The 24,430-nt window shown below is 40.3% G+C and overlaps 1 protein-coding gene and 1 long non-coding RNA gene across 6 annotated transcripts in view; one reads left to right on the top strand and one right to left on the bottom strand.

The window, feature by feature from the left end:
- The window catches only part of GLIS3 (GLIS family zinc finger 3), a 499,006-nt gene that overhangs the window by 415,541 nt on the left and 59,035 nt on the right, over positions 1–24,430 (top strand). For all 5 annotated transcript variants that reach the window (XM_033237228.1, XM_033237227.1, XM_033237231.1 and 2 more), the window contains one exon: positions 9,026–9,170. In XM_033237228.1, coding sequence (XP_033093119.1) covers positions 9,026–9,170 — 145 coding nt within the window. The remainder of the gene's footprint in view (positions 1–9,025; positions 9,171–24,430) is intronic.
- On the bottom strand, positions 6,598–9,327 carry LOC117098533. The gene is made up of 2 exons (XR_004443455.1): positions 8,902–9,327; positions 6,598–7,014 (listed from the first exon to the last, which is right to left on the bottom strand). It is a non-coding gene; the product is annotated as an uncharacterized LOC117098533 (long non-coding RNA).

The raw sequence follows: 24,430 nt of genomic DNA, 5'->3' as shown, positions 1-24,430 counted from the left end.
AATATTTGCCAAGTTGGCTGCCCCACAAGCCCACTGTGAGCCCAGGATTCAGGTGCATGTGATTTATGAAGGAAGCACTTGCAAGAGAACTCAGGAGAGGATGGGGAAAAAGGAAAAAGCAAGGCACGGGTGCCAGTTCAGGTGGTCTCAACCTAGCCCAGTCCCACAAGGAGCTGTGGAACATAACATCTCGGCATTTGTCTCACTTTGAGGCAAAGGAGCACTGTTTAGTAATTGGGGTGTGTGTGTGTGTGTGTGTGTGTGTGTGTTTGGGGGTAGAGGATGCTAGCCATTGACTCTGAAGTACACAGAATATGGGGCATGGACACACCAAAGCTGAGGCGTGGCAGCACATTGCCAATCGAAGGGATCAGAGGAGTGCTGGGCAGGGCATCAGTAATTTCTGCCACATCTATATCACCTGTAATCTTTGAAAATTCTCTATTAGGAAGGTAAATTATGAGAAGACCATGTTGTCTATTTTAGACATATTCACTCACCAAGAGATTGTAGCTTCCTTTCCATAAAGAACTGTGGCTCCTTCTTACAAATCCAATTGGCAGTTAGTGATTAAATGATTTACCATGATGCTGGTTCCATACTGCTGGCTGCTGTGGAGTTTTAAAAGCTTAAGAGACAGTCAGCCTGGTCCTTGTGGACTGACCAACACAGTTGTACAGATTAAATTTATAACAAGAAACAAAGCCCCAGTGCACATGTCCAATCACAGGAGTGTTGAAAGTGGATTCTGCAGTTCTTCTTGTACCCTGAGAGGCCCAGTGTGGACTGGTCTGGTCAGGGGAGGCTTCACTCAGGAAGTGAGTCATAAACAGGATCTTGGAGGAGTTACATTAGGAGGAGGGAGTCTGTTCCGGGCAGGACGAATGAGCAGCATACTACGTGGGATGTTTGCAGACAGTGAGGATAGGCTCTTGTCAGGACCCAGGGAAATATGCATTCGTGGGACATGGTGCAGTCACAGTATGGAGGTGCTTAATGTCTTAGCCTTTTGAGACTTGTGTGCTAAGCAATACATGAGGATATTTGTACCTTGGGTATAGCACAATAAACTCAATTTTAGGAGAGTCCATTTGATATCACAGGATGAACTGGTGAGAGAAGAGCCTGAGGCAGAAATGCAGCAAGGAGTTGGTGTTCGTGGTCCGGCCCCATCGTGCTCTGTGAACCCACCCTCTGTGTGCAGGTGCCTGCAGGTTTTCTGCACCTGGAAGTCCAGGAGTCATCTCAGTGTTAACACATTCAAAACCAAATTGCTGATTTACCTCCAACCTGCTCCTTTTCTATTCTCCTTTGCTGTTCCTTGGGCCAAAACGTAAGGCCATGTTTGGCTCCTGTGTTTCTCTCATATTACACAGTGAATTCAGCTTGACCTTCAAAAGAGAAACTGACCACATCTCACCCGCTCTGTTTCCCTTAAGCCATTGGCATCTCTCATCCAAATTGTTGTAATAGCCCCTAACCAGACACACCTGTCCTCCTCCTGTTTTCTGCACAGTAATCAGAGTGAATCTTTTACAAGATAAACCACTTGCTTTCCTGCTCACACACTTCCAGTGGTTCACCATTGCGAGGAAAGCAAATCCTGAATCTTCATGTGCTTGAAGGCCTCACACGGCCTGACCTCTAGCAGTTTCTCCAGCCCCACATCCCGTACCCTTCCTCTTGCTCCCTTGCTCACTCTTCTCCAATGACTATTTTCAGAACCCATCAGTTTGTTTCCTTGGTAGATTTCATGCCTTTCTGCATATCTTGCTCCATCGCTTCATTCAGGTTTCAGCCCAGAATGTCCAGTCTACAGAGGCCTTCCCTGACCTCCACATCTAAAATAGCATGTGGGGAGCATGTAGATAGAGGTGTGCATCATTCCTACAGAGTCTGACTGAACTCTCTGGAAAGAGTGAGGACCAAAAAGATGACAGTGGAAGAATGGGAAGAGGAAGAGAAACCGGAGAAGGAAGTCAGAATCAGGAGAAAGAGTAAAGGGAGGTATCCTCTCTTAGCAAGGAAGGCCTCACACGGCCTGACCTCTGGCAAGGTATCCTCTCTTAGTTCAGTGACTCCCTGGGTCAAGATCATCTCATTCAGGATCAGAAAGTTACCATGACAGTGCCCCCATTCTGAGAACCACTGGTGATCATCAAGGGAATGGAGACGGGGCCCTGGGACCACTGTGTGTGTGCTTAGGATGCAGATGGTGAGGAATGATGAGCACCATGCTTTATTTTTGTCAACTGCAGACATTCATGTTACTAGGCCAGGATGGAACCAGGTGACAAACCTGCAGGGGAGGGGACAGTGAAAACCAAACAGAAGTGGTCCATTCCGTTTTATTGCTTCAATCTCTACTCCAACAAAGACCACTTTCCCTAAAGGGCATGGTGTCAGAATATACACAGTGGTGACAAGAGAACTTGGCTACCCAGGTTCTTTTCCTCCTAGAACAAGCTCTGAATGACAGGCTTCGGGCTAGAATATAAATGAGTCAGGCCAGGCACGGTGGCTCACGTCTGTAATCCCAGCACTTTGGGAGGCCAAGGCGGGTGGATCACAAGGTCAGGAGATCAAGACCATCCTAGCTAACATGGTGAAACCCTGTCTCTACTAAAAGTACAAAAAAAAAAAAAAAAAATTAGCCGGGCGTGGTGGCGGACGTCTGTAGTCCCAGCTACTCAGGAGGCTAAGGCAGGAGAATGGCGTGAACCCGGGAGGTGGCACTTGCAGTGAGCCAAGATCGCGCCACTGCACTCCAGCCTGGGAGACAGAGCAAGACTCCGTCTCAAAAAAAAAAAAGGAGCCATAAGATGAAGAGAAGTGTGTTAGCCTGTGCAGTGTAGTGTGGTGTGGACACAAGGAGAAAGTTGGGGGTGGGCTATTTTATGAACCAGTGTAATGTAATGTCTGAGAGCATGATTTGGGATTCTAACACACCAAAACCCAAGCCTGACATTTAGTAGCTGTGTAATTTATTTTAGATTTCTCATCTCTACAATGGAAGTCACAATAGTATGTACCCTATAGAGTTGTGAGGTACACAGTATCCAACACACTGTAGAGATTGGTGTATATTTATTTAATTGAAATGCAGTCTTTAAAAGTGTTTTCTGTTGACTATGCACATCCAGCCCTTTTCTGTGGGATTCAGCTGCATGATGCTCTCTCCTTCCTGACCTGAAACAAACCATCATATGGTAGTGGTTTTAAAGTGCATTGTAATAGTATCTGTATCAGTTGGGGTTCTCCAGAAAAAGAGACTCACCAAGATAAATATCTATATATTATGTGTGTGGGAGTGGGGAGAGAATAATTTCAAGAAATTGGCTTCTGAGATTATGGGGGCTGACAAGTCAGAAATTTGTAGGGCAGGCCAAAAACTCTTGGGCAGGAACTGATGCTGCATTCCAGAGGCAGAATTTATTCTTTTTTTTAAGTGAAACTTTAGTTTCTTTTGCTATTCAGGCCTTTCACTGATTGGATGAGGCCTGCCCAGATTGTAGGGGATAATCTTCTGTTTTTAAAGTCAACTGACTGTAGATGTTAAGCCTATCAACGAAATTCCTTCATAGTATAGCAGTCACACATCTAGATGAGTGATTGAATAACTGGATACTAAAGTCTAGCATGTTAACACCTAAAACCAACCATCACAGTAGTCACACCTCACAGCTCACATGGGCTCTCAAAGAAGGGGAGACGAAGTGCCTATGAGACTGTAGGCATTTATGGTGGAGCCCCTGTAAGAGTTTCCTATTGCACCAAGACCAAGAGCCTTACTGGGGGCTGCAGGGTGACCTCAGACCTCATTTCTTACTTCTGTCTCAGTGTTACACCCCAACCCAGCCATGCTGACCTCCTTGAAATTCCCTCTTTCTGGAACTCTCTTCCTCTTCATCCTTAGCTAATTTCTCCAACTCCTCAAGTCTTTCCTCAAATATCTCTTCTCAAAAAGGTCAAAATTCTCCCCATCACTCCCAATCTCATCTACCTTTATCTTCTTTTTGCTGTTTCCATAGCACTTGCCACCTTCTCTACAATTTACTTAATTTACTGTTTATTATCTGACTTCTCTAGAATGTAAACTTCTCTGAATGAGTCTTTGTTTTGATTGCTATTTTATTTCCGGCCCCTAGAACAGTGCCTGGCATATGGTTGAGGCCCAAGAAATATTTGTTCGACAAATGAATGAGAAGGATAAATCAGGGCAGAGCCACTTTGGAACCAATGGAGTGTGGTTAGGGTAGCTGAGCTGAATGATTCCAGGAATGCCGTTCACATAGATTACGATGTGAACAAAGGTCCTTGGTGTCATGCAACACAGCAGTCCTTTGAAATAGGTGAATTGACAATCAGTGGTTTCAAATTCCACTTTTTTCTGCAAAGAGCAGTCAAGACTTTGTAAAGGGCAAGTCCTCTGCTCTCTGCTAAGAGCAGGTAATAAACTAGATTGCAATTTTTTAACCTTTTTTATCCCTGTGAAAGAAAATACAATCCAAGTTGTTTTTAAGAAATGAGCCTCATTTAACCACTTATTATTATGAGCTCTGAAGAAAGTCAGATGTGTTATATAGGAAATTTAATAGTTTTTTTGTGTGTATGGCCCTAGGCTTAATGGTTACTTCTCACAGGAGATAACACTAAACTTCTAAGGTCCAGATATCCCAAAGAGGCATCTTAGAAAATTGCCAAGATATTTTATGATGACAACAAGCTACAAAACATGACACATTCATCCCTGCATAAGTTGGAACTTACCTTCCCAGTATCTCCAAGTCCAATGACTTGCAGACATTCCTAGGATTTGTAGGTATCTTCTCCTCCTGTGACTTTTCCTAGTATCTGCTAACCATAGAGGCCCAAGGTCATTACTTCAGAAAGATCTTTATTAGTCACAGCTAATGTGGATTGTCAAGGAAGATGAGATAACAAGGTTTCTGTTCGTACATTAAAAAATGCTAGGTTTTTATAATTTGCTGTTTCCACAGTTCATTTCCTCTTTCAATAACCAGAAAAATCTTAGTTTCTCCTCCTAAAATTTCTTAGAGACTAGTGGCTCCAAAATTGTAATCCCCAGACCAATAGAAGCATCATCACCTGGGAACTTAGAAATGCATCACAGACCTACTGAATCAGCAGCTCTGGGTTGGGACACTGCAGGTGATTCTGATACATCCCCAAGACTGGGAACCACAGGTGAAGACCCTCCCTCCTGTCCTTGAAAAATTTCCTTCTATCTTCTTTAACTATTCCTAACAGCTAAGAAGATGTTGGTGGCAACAGAGCAAGACTCTGTCTCAAAAAAAAAAAAAAAAAAAAAAGATGTTGGTAAAATATACATTATGCAGTTTTTTTTTTAATAAATAGTTGGGCTTCTTATTCCAAATATAAAACTGTGTTACATTGAAAGACACCCCACCCAAGAGATTCTGTTGTGTGCCTCCTGCCTCACCCTTTAGATCATTCCTGTACTAGAGAATGCTTAAAAACCTTACGGGATCTGAAAGCCCCTTTCCTGGTCTGAAGATCTGGGAGGGATACTACACTTCCATATCATGACTGCATTTCTATGCATATGGCTCTCCTTTGGAAATTTTACTTAAGATTCCTAAGCTTGTTCAATTTAAGAAGCCCTTTCTAGAACCATGCCTAATCCCAGAGAAAACCAAATTAACTCTCACCACAAAGCTGTATGGACTCACACTGTTTGAAAACATGAATATTTAGTGAAGCTAAGAAAGAATTGCCTGCCTTTGATGCCAGGAGTAACCCTAGCCGTGAAATTCCTTGCAAAGACCTCATTGGTACTGATAAATGTAAAACCCTAGAGTAGTTGGTAATAGAAAGCAGAGAAGCATCCATGTCTGCCCTCAGTAAAACATGTGGACCCCAGATCATATTTTAATGATGGAAGATAAATTAAAAGTGATCACCAGAACTCCTTCCAAACCTTGAAATATTTTTTCCAGTTTTTCTTAGACGCTATGTGTTAGGTTAGTACCAAAATAACAAACATACCTTCCAAAGGTCCTGAAAGAGTTAGGCACTAATACAGACAGTCCTGGTCAGAGATTGCAATGTGCCACAGCTGAGGAAATTACAACAAAGTTATGTCTCAGTCACTACTTGTGTTAAATGTCCCTTCCTTACATTTAGGGTCACTGTGCCACTTTCATGTTCTTGGGCTAAGATCTGGGCATGTGTTTCTCTCTTTATGAAGCTTTCTGAGACCCAGGAAATACTTCTTTCTAAATAGTAACTTACTGGTGTATGTGTGTGTTTGTCTTTCTTTCTGATCAGAATTTGGTCATTGTCATTGCCAGCGGTGTGCTGGTAATGTTTAGCAACCAGCTCTTTAGATGAAAAAGCCTGTTTGTAGAATTGCCAATTTCCATGGTGTAAATACTTTCACTATGACCGATTTCAAGCTATCAGTCTGTCATCATTGCATGGAAGGTTTGGAAAAGATGCACAAAATTAACACCTCAGATTGGTGCAAGCCAGCTTTGGAAATCATTGGAATGTAGAAAATTTGGAAAGTGTTATGCGTGCGCCTAATTGAAGAGACTACCCAAACAGGCTAAGTGTGAGCAGTAAGGCTGTTTCTTCACTTGGGTCCGAGCGGGCTGAGTCTGTAAAGGGAGTCAGTGAAGGGTGGTGGTAGTGGAACTGGCTTTATAGGTTTGGGATAGGTAGTGGAAAGTTACAGTTAGGGACAGTTTTTTCAGGCAGGGAAAGAATGTCACAAGGTGCATAGTCACGAGGTGGAAGGAGGTTGCAAGGCATAATATCACAAGGTCGATTGATTCTTTAGGGTAGGGCGGGAACATATCCGAATGGTGGAATGTTGCAGGGTCGGTTAATCAGTGAAGGCAGGAACTAGCTGTTTCTTCTTCTTTAGTGGTTCTCCTGTTGCTCCAGCCTTTGTGACTCCAGGAGGCCTGTACATGTGGGTCACAGGGGTCACAATGGCTCCACCGTGGTGTAGGCCATTCAGAGGACCTTACAGAAAGCAGAAGAAATGATTTTAAAAAAGGGAAGGAAATAAGTTTGTAATAGTGCTACTGAAAGCAAAACTCAGTTTTAATGTTCAATTACACTACTTTCTGATATTTTATCTATGTATTTTTATGTAATTATCATTTTGTGTATATATATATAAAACTTTGAGTTTTGCTTTTATGTTCATAAATATTTTAATGGTTACATAATATTCCATCAAATTGAGGTAAAATCATTGATTAGCCCTATTTGTAGACATTTAAGACATTTTAAGTTACATTTTCTGATTAGGTATTGCTATACATAATGCTATTTATTATTATATATATGTGTGTATTTTGGGGGGGTAAAAATCTTCTTTAAAATTTCTGGCTATTTCCTTAAGACAAGTTCTAGAATCAAATTATTTCAATTCTGGACCTTGAAAAAAATATTCCCAGATACCATCTAGACTGTAGCAATATTCACTCCTATGAACAGTGTGAACAATGCCTCTCTCATTGTATCTTCACTATTACTGTTTTTTTTTATGTTTTTGATAATTCAGCAAGTAAAAAGACATTTTAACATTGCACTTCTTTGCAAGTGTGCCAAACATTTTTCACATTTATTGTCATTTCTGTTTCTCCTTTTTTTCTTTTTTAATAGTTTCAGTTCATGTCAAAGCTTTATCCAACGTCTCCTTCCCATTTCCACCTCCCCACCTTTCATCCCTGGTTTCATCTTCTATTTCTCTTCCCCAGGCCCCAGGCCCCACGCTCACCCTACTTGACTCTTACTTCTCCCTACAACATCCAGACACCCCGCAGGGTAGGCAGGTTCTTCCCCCATAGGTCTGCACAGCTTATTCCTCACTTCTTTCAAAGCTTTTTATGAATGCCATCTCCAAGAGGCTTTCCTTGATCCCCTATCTAAAGTCGCCATCCCTTACTGCTACTCACTGTCTCACTTCTCTGCATCACTTTTCTCCATAGCATTTATCACCATCTGAGGTTGTATATATTTTATTTGTTCATCATCTGCTTCCTCATCTAGAGTCTAACTTTGACAAAAGCAGTCAGCATTCCTAGGGTCTAGAGAAGTATGTAACAAACACTCAATAAATATTTGTTGACTGCATAAGCATACTCTAGCTCTATATCTAAAGGTTTAGTCTTGTCTTTATAAAGTCAATTTATACACGCACTCTATAAATACCAAAGATGATTACCATTTGCAATGTTTGTAACAAATATATTTCTAGATTGCTTTTAAGGTATTATGTTTTTGTATAAGCAGGATGTTAATATTTTTATGTCACTAAATCTTACATTGTGTTTTTTTCCATTTCAATTACACTTAAAAAATTCTTATTCATTAAAAGATCAACTTTTCACCTACAGTTTATTTTAGCATTTTTAATTGTTTGACTTTTTTTACATGTAACTCTTTAATGTATAAGATTTAAATTGTTCTGTTTTTATGTAACTTACTGTTGGAGTTTTGTTGCTGTTAATCACACTGTTTTATCTTTGAATCATGTTCCATAATATTTTAAAATTTAACCTGAGTATTTTCCCTTCATGGAAAATCTATAGGAGTTAAATCTCAATGGGCATTTCTTAATCATCTCTGGGATGTTTTCATGACAGTGTTTCTATTTTAAAAGCACTTTCCAAGATGGATTAAGTCTACTTGAGTTTGTTGTTGTTATCGCTATAAGTGCTGATAAGATATAGAACAAATAAAAGGAAGTATAATAGGAAGTTGAGTTCCCATAAGTGGAAATATCAAGGACTGAAGTCAAATCCGCCTCTAGCCACATTTTTCCGGAAGCTCTTGCCAGGTGTTATTAGGATTGGAGAACTGACCCTTTTATTGACACTCTGTTAAGACTCTGTGCCTTACCCGTAGTTGCTACTTGATAAATTTTTGTGGGTTGAGTTGCACTGATAGAGCATGATGCCTTCCCAGGAAAATATTCCAAGGACCAGCTTTCCTTATCAATGTCTCTTCCGTTTTCTCCTCTTAGTTGCGGTCCAGCACAGAGCTCCATCCAGACCTGCTCACGGATTGCCTCAGCGTGCAGCCCCTGCAGCCGGCCACTTCCCCTAGAGATGCTGCTGCTGAAGGGACCGTGGGACGCTCCCCAGGACCTGGGCCTGACCTCTATTCAGGTAAAGACAGCAAAGGCAGAGCCAACCACGGCTACCCTTCTTTAGGCCTTTTATTCTGGTTGAAAGGAATGCTCCCGTGAGAAAAAATTTTCCTAAGATCATCTGTGTTGTTCTTTATCAATGGGCTGCAAATTGCTCTCCACCCCTTCTGATTCCTGAGCTAGGTGTGGCAGCAGATTTTTTTTTTTCTCATAAAGAAATAAAATAAAATAATGCATTACCTCTTTTAGTTGTGGACTTCTGCCAGAAATTCAGTGCACCCAACCCTCACAGATATGTTAAATTTACTCACTTGATTTAGAGTCGAAGGAAATGTTTCCTCCTTAAGCAGGTAGCAGGCTGCATGTGGATTTCTTAATGAAACAGTTGTCATCTTTATGTTTTAAAAGGAAGCCCCAGGTCTCTAAGGAAATTTTCACAACAGCAGACCAACTTGTAAGAATGTTCATTTATGTTTGCCAACCGTTGTGGGAAAGGAGATGGGATGACACTCCCAGACCAGCTTGCATCGCCTAGGTTTGAATAATAGGTGACTATATTTGGAAAATTACATGTATGTAGTAAAAAACAAAACAAAAAAAAAAAGAGATTAATATGCCATAAGGAAGTTATTTTTCTTTTACTCAGCCTGGATTTTTATGCATTTTCTACTCTCTGTAATGGTGATACACTTATGCAAACATAATTAGTGATTGTCCTTACATATGGAACACTCTTACAGTCATGCTATGAAGATGAAAAAAAAGATTTACCAGCTTCACATTCCAGACAATGAGAATTTTCTATTTTCTGTGGGTTGCAGATACCACCCCCACCCCCATCTGATTCCAGAGCCAGGTTTGGCAGCACACTGTTTTTTTCTTTTGAAAAGTATGAATAAGCCATTATAATTTAAAATTTACAGATGCATTGCAGTGGAATGGGAGAAAGACATCCTTGTATAACGTTTTAAACTTGACAGTTCCCAGTTGATTCAGATGCAGGGAGAAAAGGCAGTAAGCAAATTTCGAGAGCATCAGTCATCAAAACTGGGCCTTAGTAATGGCCCATTGGACCTCTATCAGTTGCTTTAAGCACTTACTGTTAGGGACAACATAGCCTCTGCTTTTTGAGACACAGGGAGATGAGATTAAGAAGCGGTGACCAGTCTTACAGAGGTTTCAGGTACGGGTGCATATACACACATCAAATATATCAATGTGCAGTGTTACCAACACATACATAAATATTTTGTATTAGATATATATATATGAAAAAGCATGACTAGCTTTTGTTTTTGTATGTCTGATTTGTTCAATATTTGATATATAAACATTTATTTCAGCACGTTAAATTAACAAACAATTTTAAGCAGCCTGTAAAGCATTCCCCTACTACTTCAGTTCATAAATCTATGATCTTACTAAGACCTAGAACCCAGTAGTCAACAGTAAACGCTAACCAGAAATGACTGAAAAATGGTCTAACATCCAATATAAACGGTTTCTAGTGATGGGCTGGTCTGGCTGTATTGAAACCTCTCGGCAATGGGTTTGGGAAGCAATGCTATCCATATCTATGGAAAACATTAGCACCTTTGTTGTATGTAGCATACAGCATATGGCTCATTTTCCAAACCATCACATTTGTCTTGGTGTCTGTTTTTATATGTCTGGTAGTGTTTTTAAAGTTTTAGAGTTTTAAATATTTTAAGGTTCAGCTTGAACTGTTTTTGTCATTCCAAGCAAATGTCCACCTTTTGGTCCATGACTCTTTTCTATATTTGGTCCTCAAAAAGATGTTGAGCTCTGGAATTTGAGCCTCCGGCTGTGGTAAGTTTGCCTCCTAAGTGGCAAGGATACCTAAGTTGCTCCAGCCATCAGTGGAGCGTCTTCAGGTTGACCCACATTTTCCGTAACTCTGAGAGCACTTGAAACACGCAGGTGACCATCTTGCTCAACTTTGTTCCCAGAATTTTACTTCTCCAGGTTGCTTATCACTGTGAAAGTTTACCCCTCTCTACTTCTTTCCTTTTTTTTTTAAATTGAGATGGAGTCTCGTTCTGTCAACCAGGCTGGAGTGCAATGGCACGATCTCAGCTCACTGCAACCTCTACCTCCCAGGTTCAAGCAATTCTCCTGCCTCAGCCTGCCTAGTAGCTGGGATTACAGATGTGCAACCACCACACCTGGGTAATTTTTTGTATTTTTTTAGTAGAGACTTAGTTTCACCATGTTGGCCAGGCTAGTCTCGAACTCCTGACCTCAGGTGATCCACCCACCTCGGCCTCCCAAAGTGCTAGGATTACAGGCATGAGCCACCGTGCCTGAGCCCTACTTGTTTCCTTATTCCTCCTTCCCTCAGGTATGATTTTGCTTTCTCACTTTCTTCCTTTTAAGAAAATGAATTATGCCTTTTGTTTTGGAGAGTAGGCAACAAACCAAGAGGTAGAACCAGGCAGGGGAATAAATTAGAAAACAAAATGTGTAAGCCTTTCTTTTAAAGTTCTAGAAATGTGCTTGTCGGTGGTACATATTAACATCCGCTGCAAACCTTTGCCCTAGATCTATGGAAAGAAGCCAAACCATGAAAATGCCAAAGGTGCAAAAGGAAACTTCATCAATTAGTTAAATGTAAAGTCTGAAGTCTTAAGACAATTTGATGAAGATTAAGACTTGGCTAAATAGCAAAAGTACTTGGAGTTATTTCCTTTTACGTTCTATTATACAAAATCAAGAAAATATTTGTTTAATGATTGTCAGTCACTTCTACCTTTAAGTGCTAGTAAATTAATTTAGCATAAAAATATTTTGATGGAAACCCATTGAGTATGTATGAGCGTAGAATAGGAGGCAGTAAAATTTGCCTTTGAATACTGTAATATTTCAGAAGCCACACTGATTGAGGACTTGTGGTGTGCAGAAGTCATGGTTTTGCAATGGAAGTTCTTGTCAAGTATATGATGTTTGATAACATTCTAAGAGAAGGATAGTTTGCATAGCATGAAGATGAACAGGGAAGATAGCAGTTCTGGAACATACCAGTCTTGCACATCTCCTGAAGTGTTGCCTTCCCTCCTTGAAACAAACTTGTCAGGTTGAAAATACAGAGCTTGATTGGAAAGGATTGCCTGAAAATACTTTTATTTCTGTGAAAGATGTAGTGAGAAACAGATAATAATGTAGTGTGAAAGATAATAGTGTCCCAGGTTAAAGTAGCCAAATATCACTTGAGGCCATGCTGAGGATGACTTTAATAAAATTAAAGTGTTTACTTGTCCACTATTCTGAAAATCCCAGGGCTCTCCAAGCCTGCTTCTGAGCTAACCTGAGAGCAATGTTGTAACCTAACAGGAAGGCCAAGACAGCAATGCGCAGGCCTCAAGGATGTCTCATTTATATTTCTTTGTCCTTTCGTTCAAAGGTTCTGTGTTCCATATAATAATGCCCCAGGCCAGGCCTGTAAATTTAGGTGATTTATCTGATAATCTAAGAGGGACTATTTCATAGGCTGTAGATTGAAGTGGGAATGCCACTTTCAAGGCTTAGTACTTGTATAGATTTTCTGGTGAACACCTGTGATAAACTAATGATATATAGAAGCCCACACTTGGTGAATCTGAGATATCATGGACAGTGTAGACCAGTGCCTGGTCTTGGCAGGGAGTCCATTTATTAACAGTGAATGCTGTATGGAAGATGATCTGTCCCATGAGTGATCGCAAAAATTATGGCTCCTTTCAAACAGAAGCTGTACTACAGATTCAGTAAAACATGACCTTAGCAAATGACCTAAGCCATGAAGACATCATAGAGGCCAGTGTGGTTGAGATGTTTGAGTCCCACAGAAACTACTCATCAAGGATGAGCTAACACAGCTGGAACGAGAGAAATCTACAAGAAGAAGGGAATTTTATTGATTCCATTTGTATTGGGTGATAAAACAATTGTTATGTTTAGAACTTACAAGTCCTGTTGAATTATCCAAATTTTGAATGTAACCTTAGATTTTTCCAAAAAAAAAAAAAATAGTTTTTTTTTTTCAGATAATATAGGGAAATGTAGAAGGAAAAAGACTTTTTTTGGAGCCGGATTATTTGAAGTCACATGTTGTTCTCTTCCCTCTACCCTCCTGACTGGGAGGTGATGGCTTCTCTCTTACAATATTATTACTTTTTATAATAAATAGCACCATATAAAAATCTATACAGGATTTAACATAGATTTGTGAAATAGTTAATATTTCATTTTAATGTAATTTTATGGTATATGTTTTAGTACGTTTTCTACATTCTTAAATTGGGTATATTTGCTGTCATGGGATGGCTTGCAGAGTTGTGTTAGAAATAATTTTCTGTAAAAGTGCCTCATATAGTGTGTTCTCAAAAAATGGTTATTAAGTTAGAGATTTATTAGAGGGTTCTAAACTACCACACACATTTCCCAGTAGGTTAAACTTTATAGGAGAGTTGTGAAGATTAAACAACATAACTATGTAAAAGTCTTTAAAAAGACATAGAGCATTATAAAAATGCATAGTTATTACTTGCATTAACTTCAAAAGCACTGCTTTGCTTGGAATTTACAAAGGTGAAAAAGCAGCAGAACAGTTTTGGAATTGGTCAGAAGGAGGTGGAAACTTGGGGCACAAAAGGGTTTAAAGGTAAACATTTGGCAAAGTCTGTGTGAAGCATTCCTTTGAACTGCTATCAAAACCTTGCAGTTTTTGTAACCTCTCTTGCATCTGTGGATGGTCCACTGAGTAAGACTGGAGAATGCTGAGGTCAGGAGCAAGCCTCATACTTCTCTGTTGTAGGCACTGGTCGTTTTAACCTGTTAATTGTGCCCCCCCTAGTCCTGAGCCAGTCCTTCAGTATGCATCAAATCGCCTGGAAATCTTGTGAAAATACAGTTTGCTGGGCTCCACCCCTAGCGTTTCTGATTCAGAAGGTCTGAGTGAGTCCCAAGAATCTGAATTTCTGCCAGACATTTCTAACAAGTTCCCAGGTGACACCACCAGGCGCTGCTGGTCTAGGTGCTGCTGGTGGTCAAATGTTTTTCACCCTTTGAAAACCATTGCTCTGGATCATAAAATGTAGGCATATGACTTCTGGGAAAACATGACCTGAATCTTGACTGGGAGGAGTCAGAATTAGAATTGCACTGTAGTGTCTATTTCTGTTTCTCACTACATAAAACCTATAGGTGGATATTTTGCTTGTCTCCCCACAGCAGCGTTACAATGGCACTGCTCATATTTTGATTAAGAATGAAATCTTATAACCACTCAGCTGAAGAAAATGAAGATTATGATTCCCAGCCAGCACAGGGCACATTTGCATGTATGCAGCTAATGTGAATGCCTTTATATGTGTGCAGGCTGCTTAATTTGATGCTTCAATTTTTCATATCCACTTATTCCCTTGTATTCATGTTAGTTTTTCACGCAAGATTAAGCTGAATTACCCAGTTTTACAATATATGCAAGTTTTGCTGTAAAAATATTGTTGTGGGTGAGCAAAAACAATTCCATACCTCATTGAGGAGAGGCAAGTAGTGAGGCTAGGCAATTGTAGCTTTATCCTTATTGGGAAAAGTATTGGTTATTTTTATTATTATTTCTCCTATCGGAAGGTGGAGGGTGAGAAGAGGGAGAGGATCAGGAAAAACAACTAGACTTAATACCTGGGCAATGAAGTAATCTGTACAGCAAACCCCCATGACACAAGCTTATCTATATAACAAACTTGCACATGTACCCTTATAATTTCACCAGTAATCAACTGGAATATGAGAAGAGAAGGTTGGGTCTATTATACTTTGAGGTGTATCTGAAGCAGGTCTTAAGGGTGGCAAAACAGAGAATTCAGGATAGAATTTCTGAAATGAGAAGCTAATACTTTTTATGGTTAGGAAGTTATAGACCAGACTGCTGAGTCTAAAGTTCTGACTTTCTGCTTCAACTGAATTTACCTTCCAAGGAAAAAAAAAACATAGGTGGTTATGTCTCTTTCATGTGAAGAGTAAAGAAAAAAAAAAAAACTGTTCATATTCAGGGTGTTTGTAGCCACAGTGAAATTTCATCTTTTCTATACTTGTATGGGTACTGACAATGTTAAGAATAGCAAAGACTCTAAATTAAGGGACATTAATGAATTATAACTTGGATATGACTTGCCATATTTTACAGTAATAAGAGAGCATATTGCAGGCACTGAATAGAGAGAGTATTGTGGAATTTATTCATTCCACACAGCTACCAGCACTGTCCCAGAAGACTGGCTTTTATGGTGTCTTCCTCAATATTGTCATGGGCTGATCTGCCCTGCTCAGGTGCCCTGGCCATGACTCAAACCATTAACACTGCCTTCACAGCAGGCATTGATTCATCAGAAGTTGCAGCTGCCTTCTTGGAGTCTTAGTTTTTCTACCTAAATTTCCACACTGCTTTTGCCTTGCTTCCAGAACTCCCTGGTTCTAGCTGTGACCTGGGTTTGCTTCTGAGACTCCAGTCCTGTTCTCTCTAGTGAACTTAGCTGTTCATGTCCTGCTTCTACATTCACTACCCATCAGCTCTGGATTTCAGAGTTGAGTCTTACCCTGGAGTTTCTACTAACACCTAGTCCCACCTTAGGAAGTGAGGGGTCTGTAAGCTTCACTGGAACATTTTCCTTGGGGACATAGAGAAAGTCCTTATTTCTACCTTCTAGGAGTGAGTGGCTTCAGAAAAGGGACCTCTTCATGATTAAGAAGAAAATGGGATATAGTCTCATCAACGCGCGTAGGAATTTGCTCCTGAGGCTGGTTCACAGGGATGCCTATCAAACATTTCTGAGAAGTGGATGTACTTCGTGGAAGATGCGATGCATCAGCTACTTTAGAAGATTTTGCAGTTGGGAAAGTAATGATCTAGGATTCATAGTTCTGGAGGACTAAGGCGGTTCAGAGTCATAGCTATACAAAAAGCAAGAATGGACAGTATTTTGTGTCTTTTCTTTTGAGACAGGATCTCACTTTGCCACTCAAGCTAGAGTGCAGTGGTATGACCATAGCTCACTGTAACCTTGAACCCCTGGGCTCGAGTGATCCTCCTGCCTCAACCTTCTGAGTAGCTGAGACTTCAGGTGTGTGCCACCATACCTGGCTAATTTATTTTTAAGATTATTTTGTGTAGAGACAAGGTCTTGCCCAGGCTTATGTCAAACTCCTGGCCTCAGGTTATCTTCCTGCCTTGGTCTCCCAAAGTTCTGAGATTACAAGGATGTACCATGGCAGCGGCTTTTTTTTCTTAAATTACATTACTGACTATGTTTTGTACAATCCCTGTGATCATCGGTTTAGCCAATCTATGCTCAAATGTAACATTTATAAATGGAAATGATACTTCTTCCTGTAACCCAGCTTTTCCTCTTAGTGCGATCAATTGCTGGATTAAATTGCATAAAGAGTTCTTTAAACATAGTAAGTGTTCAGCATCTAGTAGTTGTAATTATTGTTGCTTTTATCTAAATACTATAAAAACACATGCTATAGTTCTGAAAATTAGAGAACAGGTGCCACAGATTACCGATTACCTACCCTCTTGTCCTCCTCTTCTTCCTCCTCCTCCTTCTTCTACTTTCTTCTTCTTCTCCTTCTTCCTCCTTCTTCATTCTTCCTTCTTCCTTCCTCCTTCCTCATTCCTCCTCCTCCTTCTTCTTCTTCTGGAAAAGTGGAAGCCTAAAATTTTGGGAATATAATCAACATCATTCAGTAGAATAAAAGAAAACTGTAATATGTTTCTTTACATTTCGTATTCCACTACTTTGCCAGTAGTTCACATGGCATTTTTTAATTAAGGAAATCTACTGCAGCTCTCTAAAGAAAAACAAACTGGGATTACAAACCCATCACTGGGGTGGCAATGCCCCCATATTCACAATGTCAAAATTGTGTATTGATGGTTACTAGGGTTTGGTCATTCAAAAATAGTGTTGTTGTTGTTGTTTTGTTTTGTTGGTTTGTTTTGTTAGAGACAGCACACTATGCCAGAAAGAACATGGAGCTAAATCTAAACTCCAATTCCGGTTCTCCAGTTGCTAGATGTTCAGTTTGGGGAGGTTATGTTTCCTTTCTGTAATGATAATAATACTGACTTCATAGGACTGTTACGAGAACTAAATGAGATAGCATAAAAGAGTTTAGGACACTGCCCGGCAGTTGGCAGATGCACATGTTCTTTTCTCTTTTTTTCTTTCCCTTTTGCTTAAAATCTTAGATAATTACTTGTGAACCAAGTCAATGTCTGTGGCAGTGAATAGAACCCCTTCTATCCGTGTCTTTTATGCTGGGTGCTACTACTTGGTAGTCAGTAACAGATGTGGTGACATAAAGAGTTCCTTCCAAGAAGAATTTAAGTCAAGGTGAGGACTGGCGCTTCTGTATTCTAAGGCCCATTTTCTGATCTGCAAATGAGACTTTTTTTGTTGCCATGAAGAGTAGAAGTATGCTTATACTGGTTGTACAGAGTGCCATTGCCTGCTTGAGAAATGAATTTAATGAACAGTGAATTTGTGACGGTTAGGCAGGTGGAGAAAAGGAGAAATGGGATTGATGGCCTTGGCCAGTGCAATTTTACACACTCCTTGTTTTGGTATTGCTGGGGTGTAGCCCCAGTCCTGAGGTCATTTTGTAAATAGGCTCTTCCAGTCCATGTCATTTATCTCAAAATATACTCTAAGATGTCTAAAAAAAACTGTTCTTGACTGTTGCTTACCTCAAATTTAGTTTTCATATTTCAAAAACAGTTCCCTAGTCTTTTCATGATGGTTCTTAGTAGTTAGCATGCAACAGTTATTACACTGAGAATCAGCAAACTATGGCCCATAGGCCAAATCTGGCCTGCCCCATGTTTTTGCATTACCTGAGAACTAAGGATGGTTTTAAGAGTTTTTAATGTAAAAATTTTTTTTAAGTTATTAGCCTTTAGGTGAGAACGGTTGTCTGAAGAATGTGAACATTGCCTCTTGCCTGCAAAGCCTAAAATATTTACTGTCTGCTCCTTTAAAACAAAGGTTTGCCAAGTCCTGTTTTATACTTACATATGAGACATTCATCAGAATGACTGAGTGAAATCAAGGCATTCATAAAGTGGATTAATTGAAATGAATTAAAGAGGAGAATGTATTATAAGATAGTTTAGGATCATGTAATACATGCAGGTTTTATCATTTTATTGATCCCCATAATATTTTAGCAAATACTTTAGTAGTCTTCTAGTCCATGGGTTTTTGGAGACTTTTTAAGGCCCAATATTTAAAACAGATAATGGCAGAGCTGTTTCCATTGAAGGCATCCAGAACACATGTACCACCCAATACTCGTAGTTCTCCCAGGGCACTATATGGAACCGCAAAAGTAGTGGCCCTCAAATAGAACTATTACTGGTTAAAGTCAACAAATTGCAAGAAGACAACTGCAGAAGCAGCCTGGGCCATTGTGGCAGCACTGACTAATGTGGCTGTCACTTAGGAAGAAGCTGCCGCAGGATGGGTGGGGCTCCATTCTAGTTATGAGGTGCTAAAGGCTGGCAGAGAGATCAGAGGCAGGAGCAGTCCTGGTTTTATTCTGCCCAAGATTTTTTTCCTAGAAAGGAAAGTATCTCAGATTCTTGAATATCAAGGATTATGTTTTCGAAAATCTAAGCCTCTCCTAGACATATAAATTAAAGCCTGAAGTAAAGCAAGTAATTGAAATATTGAACTTTAGGGACCCAGCTAGTCACATTCTAACAGGGATATCACTTGCTTCCTCAAAATATATTTTCTACCAGCAACAAGGATGTTTGAAATAGATATAACTGAAGGCTGAACCCTCCATTCCAGATACAGATAAAAGCCTTTAAATAAAAATGATTTGAAAAAAATGTTGTATATGGGCATAAATTCATGACAGCATGTAAGTGCTTTCTAGCATCTATCTTGAGAGTAAAGTAAGCTAGGAGGTGACATGAAGTACCTGATGGCCACATGGAAGAGTGTGGTCAGAGTGTGAAAAAAGGAGGAAAGGGGGTTCTCTGGAGTCACAATAAAACCAGCTTATAGATGCCATTTTGCCCAGGGCTCATGATAATCAAACCTGTGAGTTCCTCACTATACTATAATTCTCCAGAAGGGCTGTTGTTACTTCATTTTACACATCTAGGAAAGGGAGAGGCTCTCTGAGAGAGTTCAGAGTTGGTAGGTCAACCCTTGACTTTGGCTAGAATAATAGTGCATTAAAAATCAGATTGGCTGTCTATGCTAAAAATCTATTTCCAAGAAGCCTTCACTGTGAAGTGATTTTAGAAGTCATGTGAAAGTAGAGTGGGTGGGATTGTCCCAGCACGCTCTGAAAGGGGGGAAATATCTTTTGTGGTTAACATGGTACAGGTAGGAGATAGTTGAGGGATAAGTAATGAGGAGATTGGGAACCCAGTATTTTGTACTGCAACTTTGTTTTTTGTGGTGAAGTAAAACTTTTATTTCCAAAAAAAGGTGAGGGATCTTTCTGTGAGAACTTCCAGGAGTGATTGGCCATGTCTGCCCCATCTTTCTCCTTTTTTTCTGCCTTCCCACTCTGCCCCAGTGAGGGTTAACATAACACACAGACCAGGAGGAAATGACAGATTTCCCACAGGGTAGTCTGAATCGTGTGCTCATTCCAGTTATTTTATTGACTTTCTGTGTAATGAATCCTTTGAGGGTGAGTAGCAGGTAGGTTGGGAGGTGGAGAAAAGACAGAAAAGATAGGAGATTTGAGGTTAGCTGTGTCATGCATTGTTTGGAAAGATCTAAGAGGGCTGTATGAAAGGTTCGTCCCAGAGAAGTTGATAGAGCTGCCAGATGATGCCATTCTACTGGTAACAAAATGTCTTTTTCTGAAATGCAGATGTTTCCGGAGCTTTTCCTAACATGAAGTTAATTAGACCTGGTATTTAGGAATGCTTGATGGTACCTTTTGACATTTATGTGGATGGCATCAGCCATTATCTTCTAGTTGTATTGTAGGGAACTCCAGAAAAGCATATAAGCCTGTATCCCCTTCCAAACACTAACATCCCTTCCCTGGCTATAAATCCAGCTGCATGATGTGGAAATGTAATTGGGCAGCCTACGCAGAAGTTTGGAGCTCATGGGGGAATATCTCTTTGTAAGAGAACCTGAATATTCATGTAGCTGTCCAGACATCAATAAATTCTCATTTTGCTTTATTTATTTCTGTTCCCTAGAGAATAGCAGCACGCTTAAGCTCAAAGTTAATAGGCATGTTCTACAGAGCCGTGCCCTCACTTACCTTAATAGAATGTCTCCCTAACACACTTGTTTATCCATTGCCAGGTAGCTCTCCCATCAGGTGACATGAGTATGTTTTCTTTGTCTTCGTGTACCGGAGACAGTTGCCAATGTTTGCTATCAATTAGCTTGGGGTAGCGTGTCAAGGATGTACAGGTGGTGTCATTTTAGTCTGACAGTCACCCGATCCATTTGAGAAGGGATTGTTTCATTATCCTCTTATCAGGGCTGCTGGATAATGATACTCTATCCCGCAAAGTGGGAAGGAAAAAAAAGACAGGCAGAAATAATAGATTTTTAGGGATTGGCAGTATTGAAAGTATTCATGCCAGAAGTAGAAGGGAAAGATTAGAGAGATGACTGTGCAAACCCTTAAGAAGCTACTTTTTCCTAATACAGGTAGAATATGGAATGATACCCTTCCTGATGCAGAGGCAGGGGAAGGGGGGAAATGCTCAGACATTAAGAAAAAAGAAAACTAGTTCCTTCTACTCATTGTCAGCAAGGCTAAGATTAGCTGAGGCCTCTCTCCTGTTCTCCAATTAACCTCAATACCAAATGCAGCCTTCCAAGTGACCCTGACAGGGTATTTTCCTTGCTAGAAATCTGCTTCTGGTTTGTGAATTTAGGTTCAGAGAGCATTTTTCATCGAAGGACAACACAATTAAATTGCTCCAAGGTGAAATGAAAAAAAAAAAAAAAAACAGAAGATATCAGACCCTGTATTTTCACTATTGGGGGCCAAAACCTGAGTCACCCCCAATATTGGTAATTTTCTTCAGAATGCCTGAAGGGAAAGTCTTTCTTGAATCCTGAAAATTCTGGATCTTTATGCTCTTGGAGAAACAAACAAAAAGAAGTGCTGAAAGTGTAAAAATACTTCAAGATAAACTAAGCTTCAAGAGGGACAATTGTGTTGACATTTTAGTAACAGCCCATTTTCGCTCCTTAACGAAGTGCAGTCATGCATGAAAATGATTTGTTATCTTTTAAACTGAAATGCATTATGGGTTGTAACTCAAAGGTGTGTACTACTCTACTCCTGCAAAATAAAGTACATTTTAACCCTTGAGGATTCTTTCATAGGCCCCACTTTATAGCAACTCATATAAAAAAATGGAACAACAAAAAGCTTATTTGAGTATGATGTGTAAACTCTTCTGCATTTTTAAAATAACACCACAGTTTATATTTGTGTGAATTCTTCCATCTGTAGTTTATATAGGAGGTCATACTTTATTCAAGATTTACCATTTGGGAGCAACAGGTACCCTTATCTTTCCCTAGTTCTATTAATAATGGTAATAATTACAATAATATAAGTAGCCAAATAATAGCAACAATGGTTTCTTGAGCACTTGACTGGCGTTCAGGCATATGCTAAGTGTTTTCTGCTCCTGCTGTAATCCTCCTCACAGTCCAGTGAGGTATTATCCTTATTTAAGATGAAGAAACTGAAACCTTAGGCTACGTGATTTGCCTAGGACACATTGCTAAGGCTAGGATTCAAATTCAGGTCTATCTGTCTCACATTGTGTATGTTTTGTTCTGTTAATAACCACGCTGACACTATCTCTACAGAGTGCCCGATTTCTGATGAGGCGGAGGGAATCAGAATTTCTATTGTCCAGTTGTTCCTGAACTTTCCCCAGCTCTCAAATTCTCCAGGGAGAGAGACAAAGAGACAAGATGGAGCTCACCATTCACATGGGGCTTCCCGTTCATTTTAGTGCCTCTGTGAACGCTCATTTACCCTGATGTCATTGATTAGCTTATCTTCTGTGTCTTGACCCTGGAAATACTGCCCAAGAGGTGAATGGTGAGCCAGTACCTCTTCCCATGTTCCAGCCACCAAGCAACTAATGTCATTTGTCAGGATCTCAACATTACTCTGGCACTACTTACATGTGAATTCACAGTCTGTGGATAATACCGGTTCCCCCTTTTCTATAAGAGCAAGCCTTCATGAGGAGCAGCACCATGGCCATAATGCAACCATGAGTGACTTCAGTGCAGATTTACAAAGCAGCTCAGTGGTTGCAGATCCGCACAGTAAACCTCCCCTTGCTGCATTATTGACAACTGGTGGCCTTTCAGCCCAGAACATCATTCTTGCTTGTGGTAAAGGATGCATATAACTAATTGCTCATGAATAACCCTTCCCTGCCTTTCTTCTTTTCCCAACAGTGGATCAATATGCCTCTGGCAAGTATCTGAAATCTTTATTTGGGAAAAAGCACATTTCCTACCAGCTGTTTGTTTTCTAAATCAAATAATTCAGTTAATTTCTTGCCTGAAATAATTTTCGGAGCTGGAAAACTTCTCTCTTCAATGTTGAATTGCTTTCAGGATGGGCAGAAACAGAAATGGGAATATCCTTTTTGCATTCTAACCCACAGTTTGATGGCTAAAGCTACTCATGTGTTGTTTGTGGTGGGGGATTAGTGGCCATTGGCAACAAGCAGCCTTTGCAAACAGAGTGTTCAGGGGCCCTGATACAACACTTCTATGCCTTTTCTTGAATCTATCTTGCCTTTGGGAGGCAGTATAGGGTGGTGGGCAGGGTCATGGGATCTATTAATAAAATCAGGCTTCCCGGGTTTGAATTCCAGCTCCACTATTTGCCCGCCATGTGACCTAGGCCAGGTAACTTAACCAGGAACCAGAATAGGCCTCAAGTTCCTCATCAGTAAACTGGGGAAATGTTTATAAAGAACTTTGCACATTATAAATGCTCAATAAATCTTAACTATTGATTCCAAGGTATCAAGGGGCAGCAAGAAGATGAAATGAAGCTGAGACAGGATCCCCAGCACCTACTACTCAAAGTGTAGTTTCCATACCAGCAGCCTCAGCACCACCAGGGACTTTGATAGTTTGTTAGAAGTTCAGAATCTCAGCACCCCCAAGACTTAGTGAGTCAGAATCTATATTTTGCCTTGATGATTTATTTGCACATTAAAGCTTGAGAAGCAGGACTCTTGCTGCTCACATCGTTTTAAACAAGAATTCATATTGGCTGTTTTTAATATACCTTAGCCCAGGTCTTCATCCTTTCCCTCTAAATTGATGAAAATACTGTTACCAAGCAATGCCTATGGTAGCCTTCCTCCGCTCTGGTGATGGCCTGAGACAAGTAATCTTTATTTGGGGATGCTACTAACACTCTTGGCCTCCCTCCATCCACACAATAAATATATTAAGCTGAAGTAACCCCAAGGATTCCCTGTTTATACCCATTAGAAATACAGATTAATAGTTTTCATTTGGACAAAGAGAGAACTGCATACTAACCAAATTAACCTGAGCTATAGGTGCCACCTAGAATGCCCTGGTAGCCGATGAGATGGCACCTGAGAACCACATAGATCAACAGATGCTGCTTTGTTAAAATTATAAAGCTCAACTGAGTTACCTCCACCTACCTCTACTGTAGATGGATGAGAGACTACAGTGAGCCAGGTCACTAAGAGAGAGAAAGCCCATGGCAGCAGGGAGGCCAGTTCCTGGCCCTCTGATGAAGACGGGTCTCACGTATTCATCTCAAGAACAGGCTTTTATTTCCTTAGGGAGACTACCATCTCTTAATCACAAAAGCAATAAGAATTTCCAATATGTTCCTCTGCTGTGCTTACTCAGTTGTTCCAGCTGCCAGTCATCAGCTATGTCTGGAAGCTCACTTAGAAGCCCTCTTCCAGCCTTGAAAGCAGTAATGACCCCTGAGTTGACACAGACAATGAAGGCTGCTCCTGCGGGGCAGCCTGTGTGTGTCAGCAGATTTGATCACAACAGTTTTGTTAATATTGCCCAATATTCTGGAGGGATCAGCTCTCTTCTTTATGTTTTGATCGATAGGCCACATTGTGTGCTCTATTGGTTGAGTTTGGAAAATTATTTTGAATGTGTATAGAAGGAAGTTTTTCCTTTTGCAAATGGCGTTGCAGTTTTACTCTAAGGTGGAGATTTTCTT

This window comes from Trachypithecus francoisi, unplaced genomic scaffold (assembly GCF_009764315.1).
Source record: "Trachypithecus francoisi isolate TF-2019V2 unplaced genomic scaffold, Tfra_2.0 Lachesis_group16, whole genome shotgun sequence".
NCBI lineage: Eukaryota > Metazoa > Chordata > Mammalia > Primates > Cercopithecidae > Trachypithecus > Trachypithecus francoisi.
The sequence above is the reverse complement of the archived record's forward strand: the minus strand, read 5'-3'. Positions and strand labels throughout refer to the sequence as shown.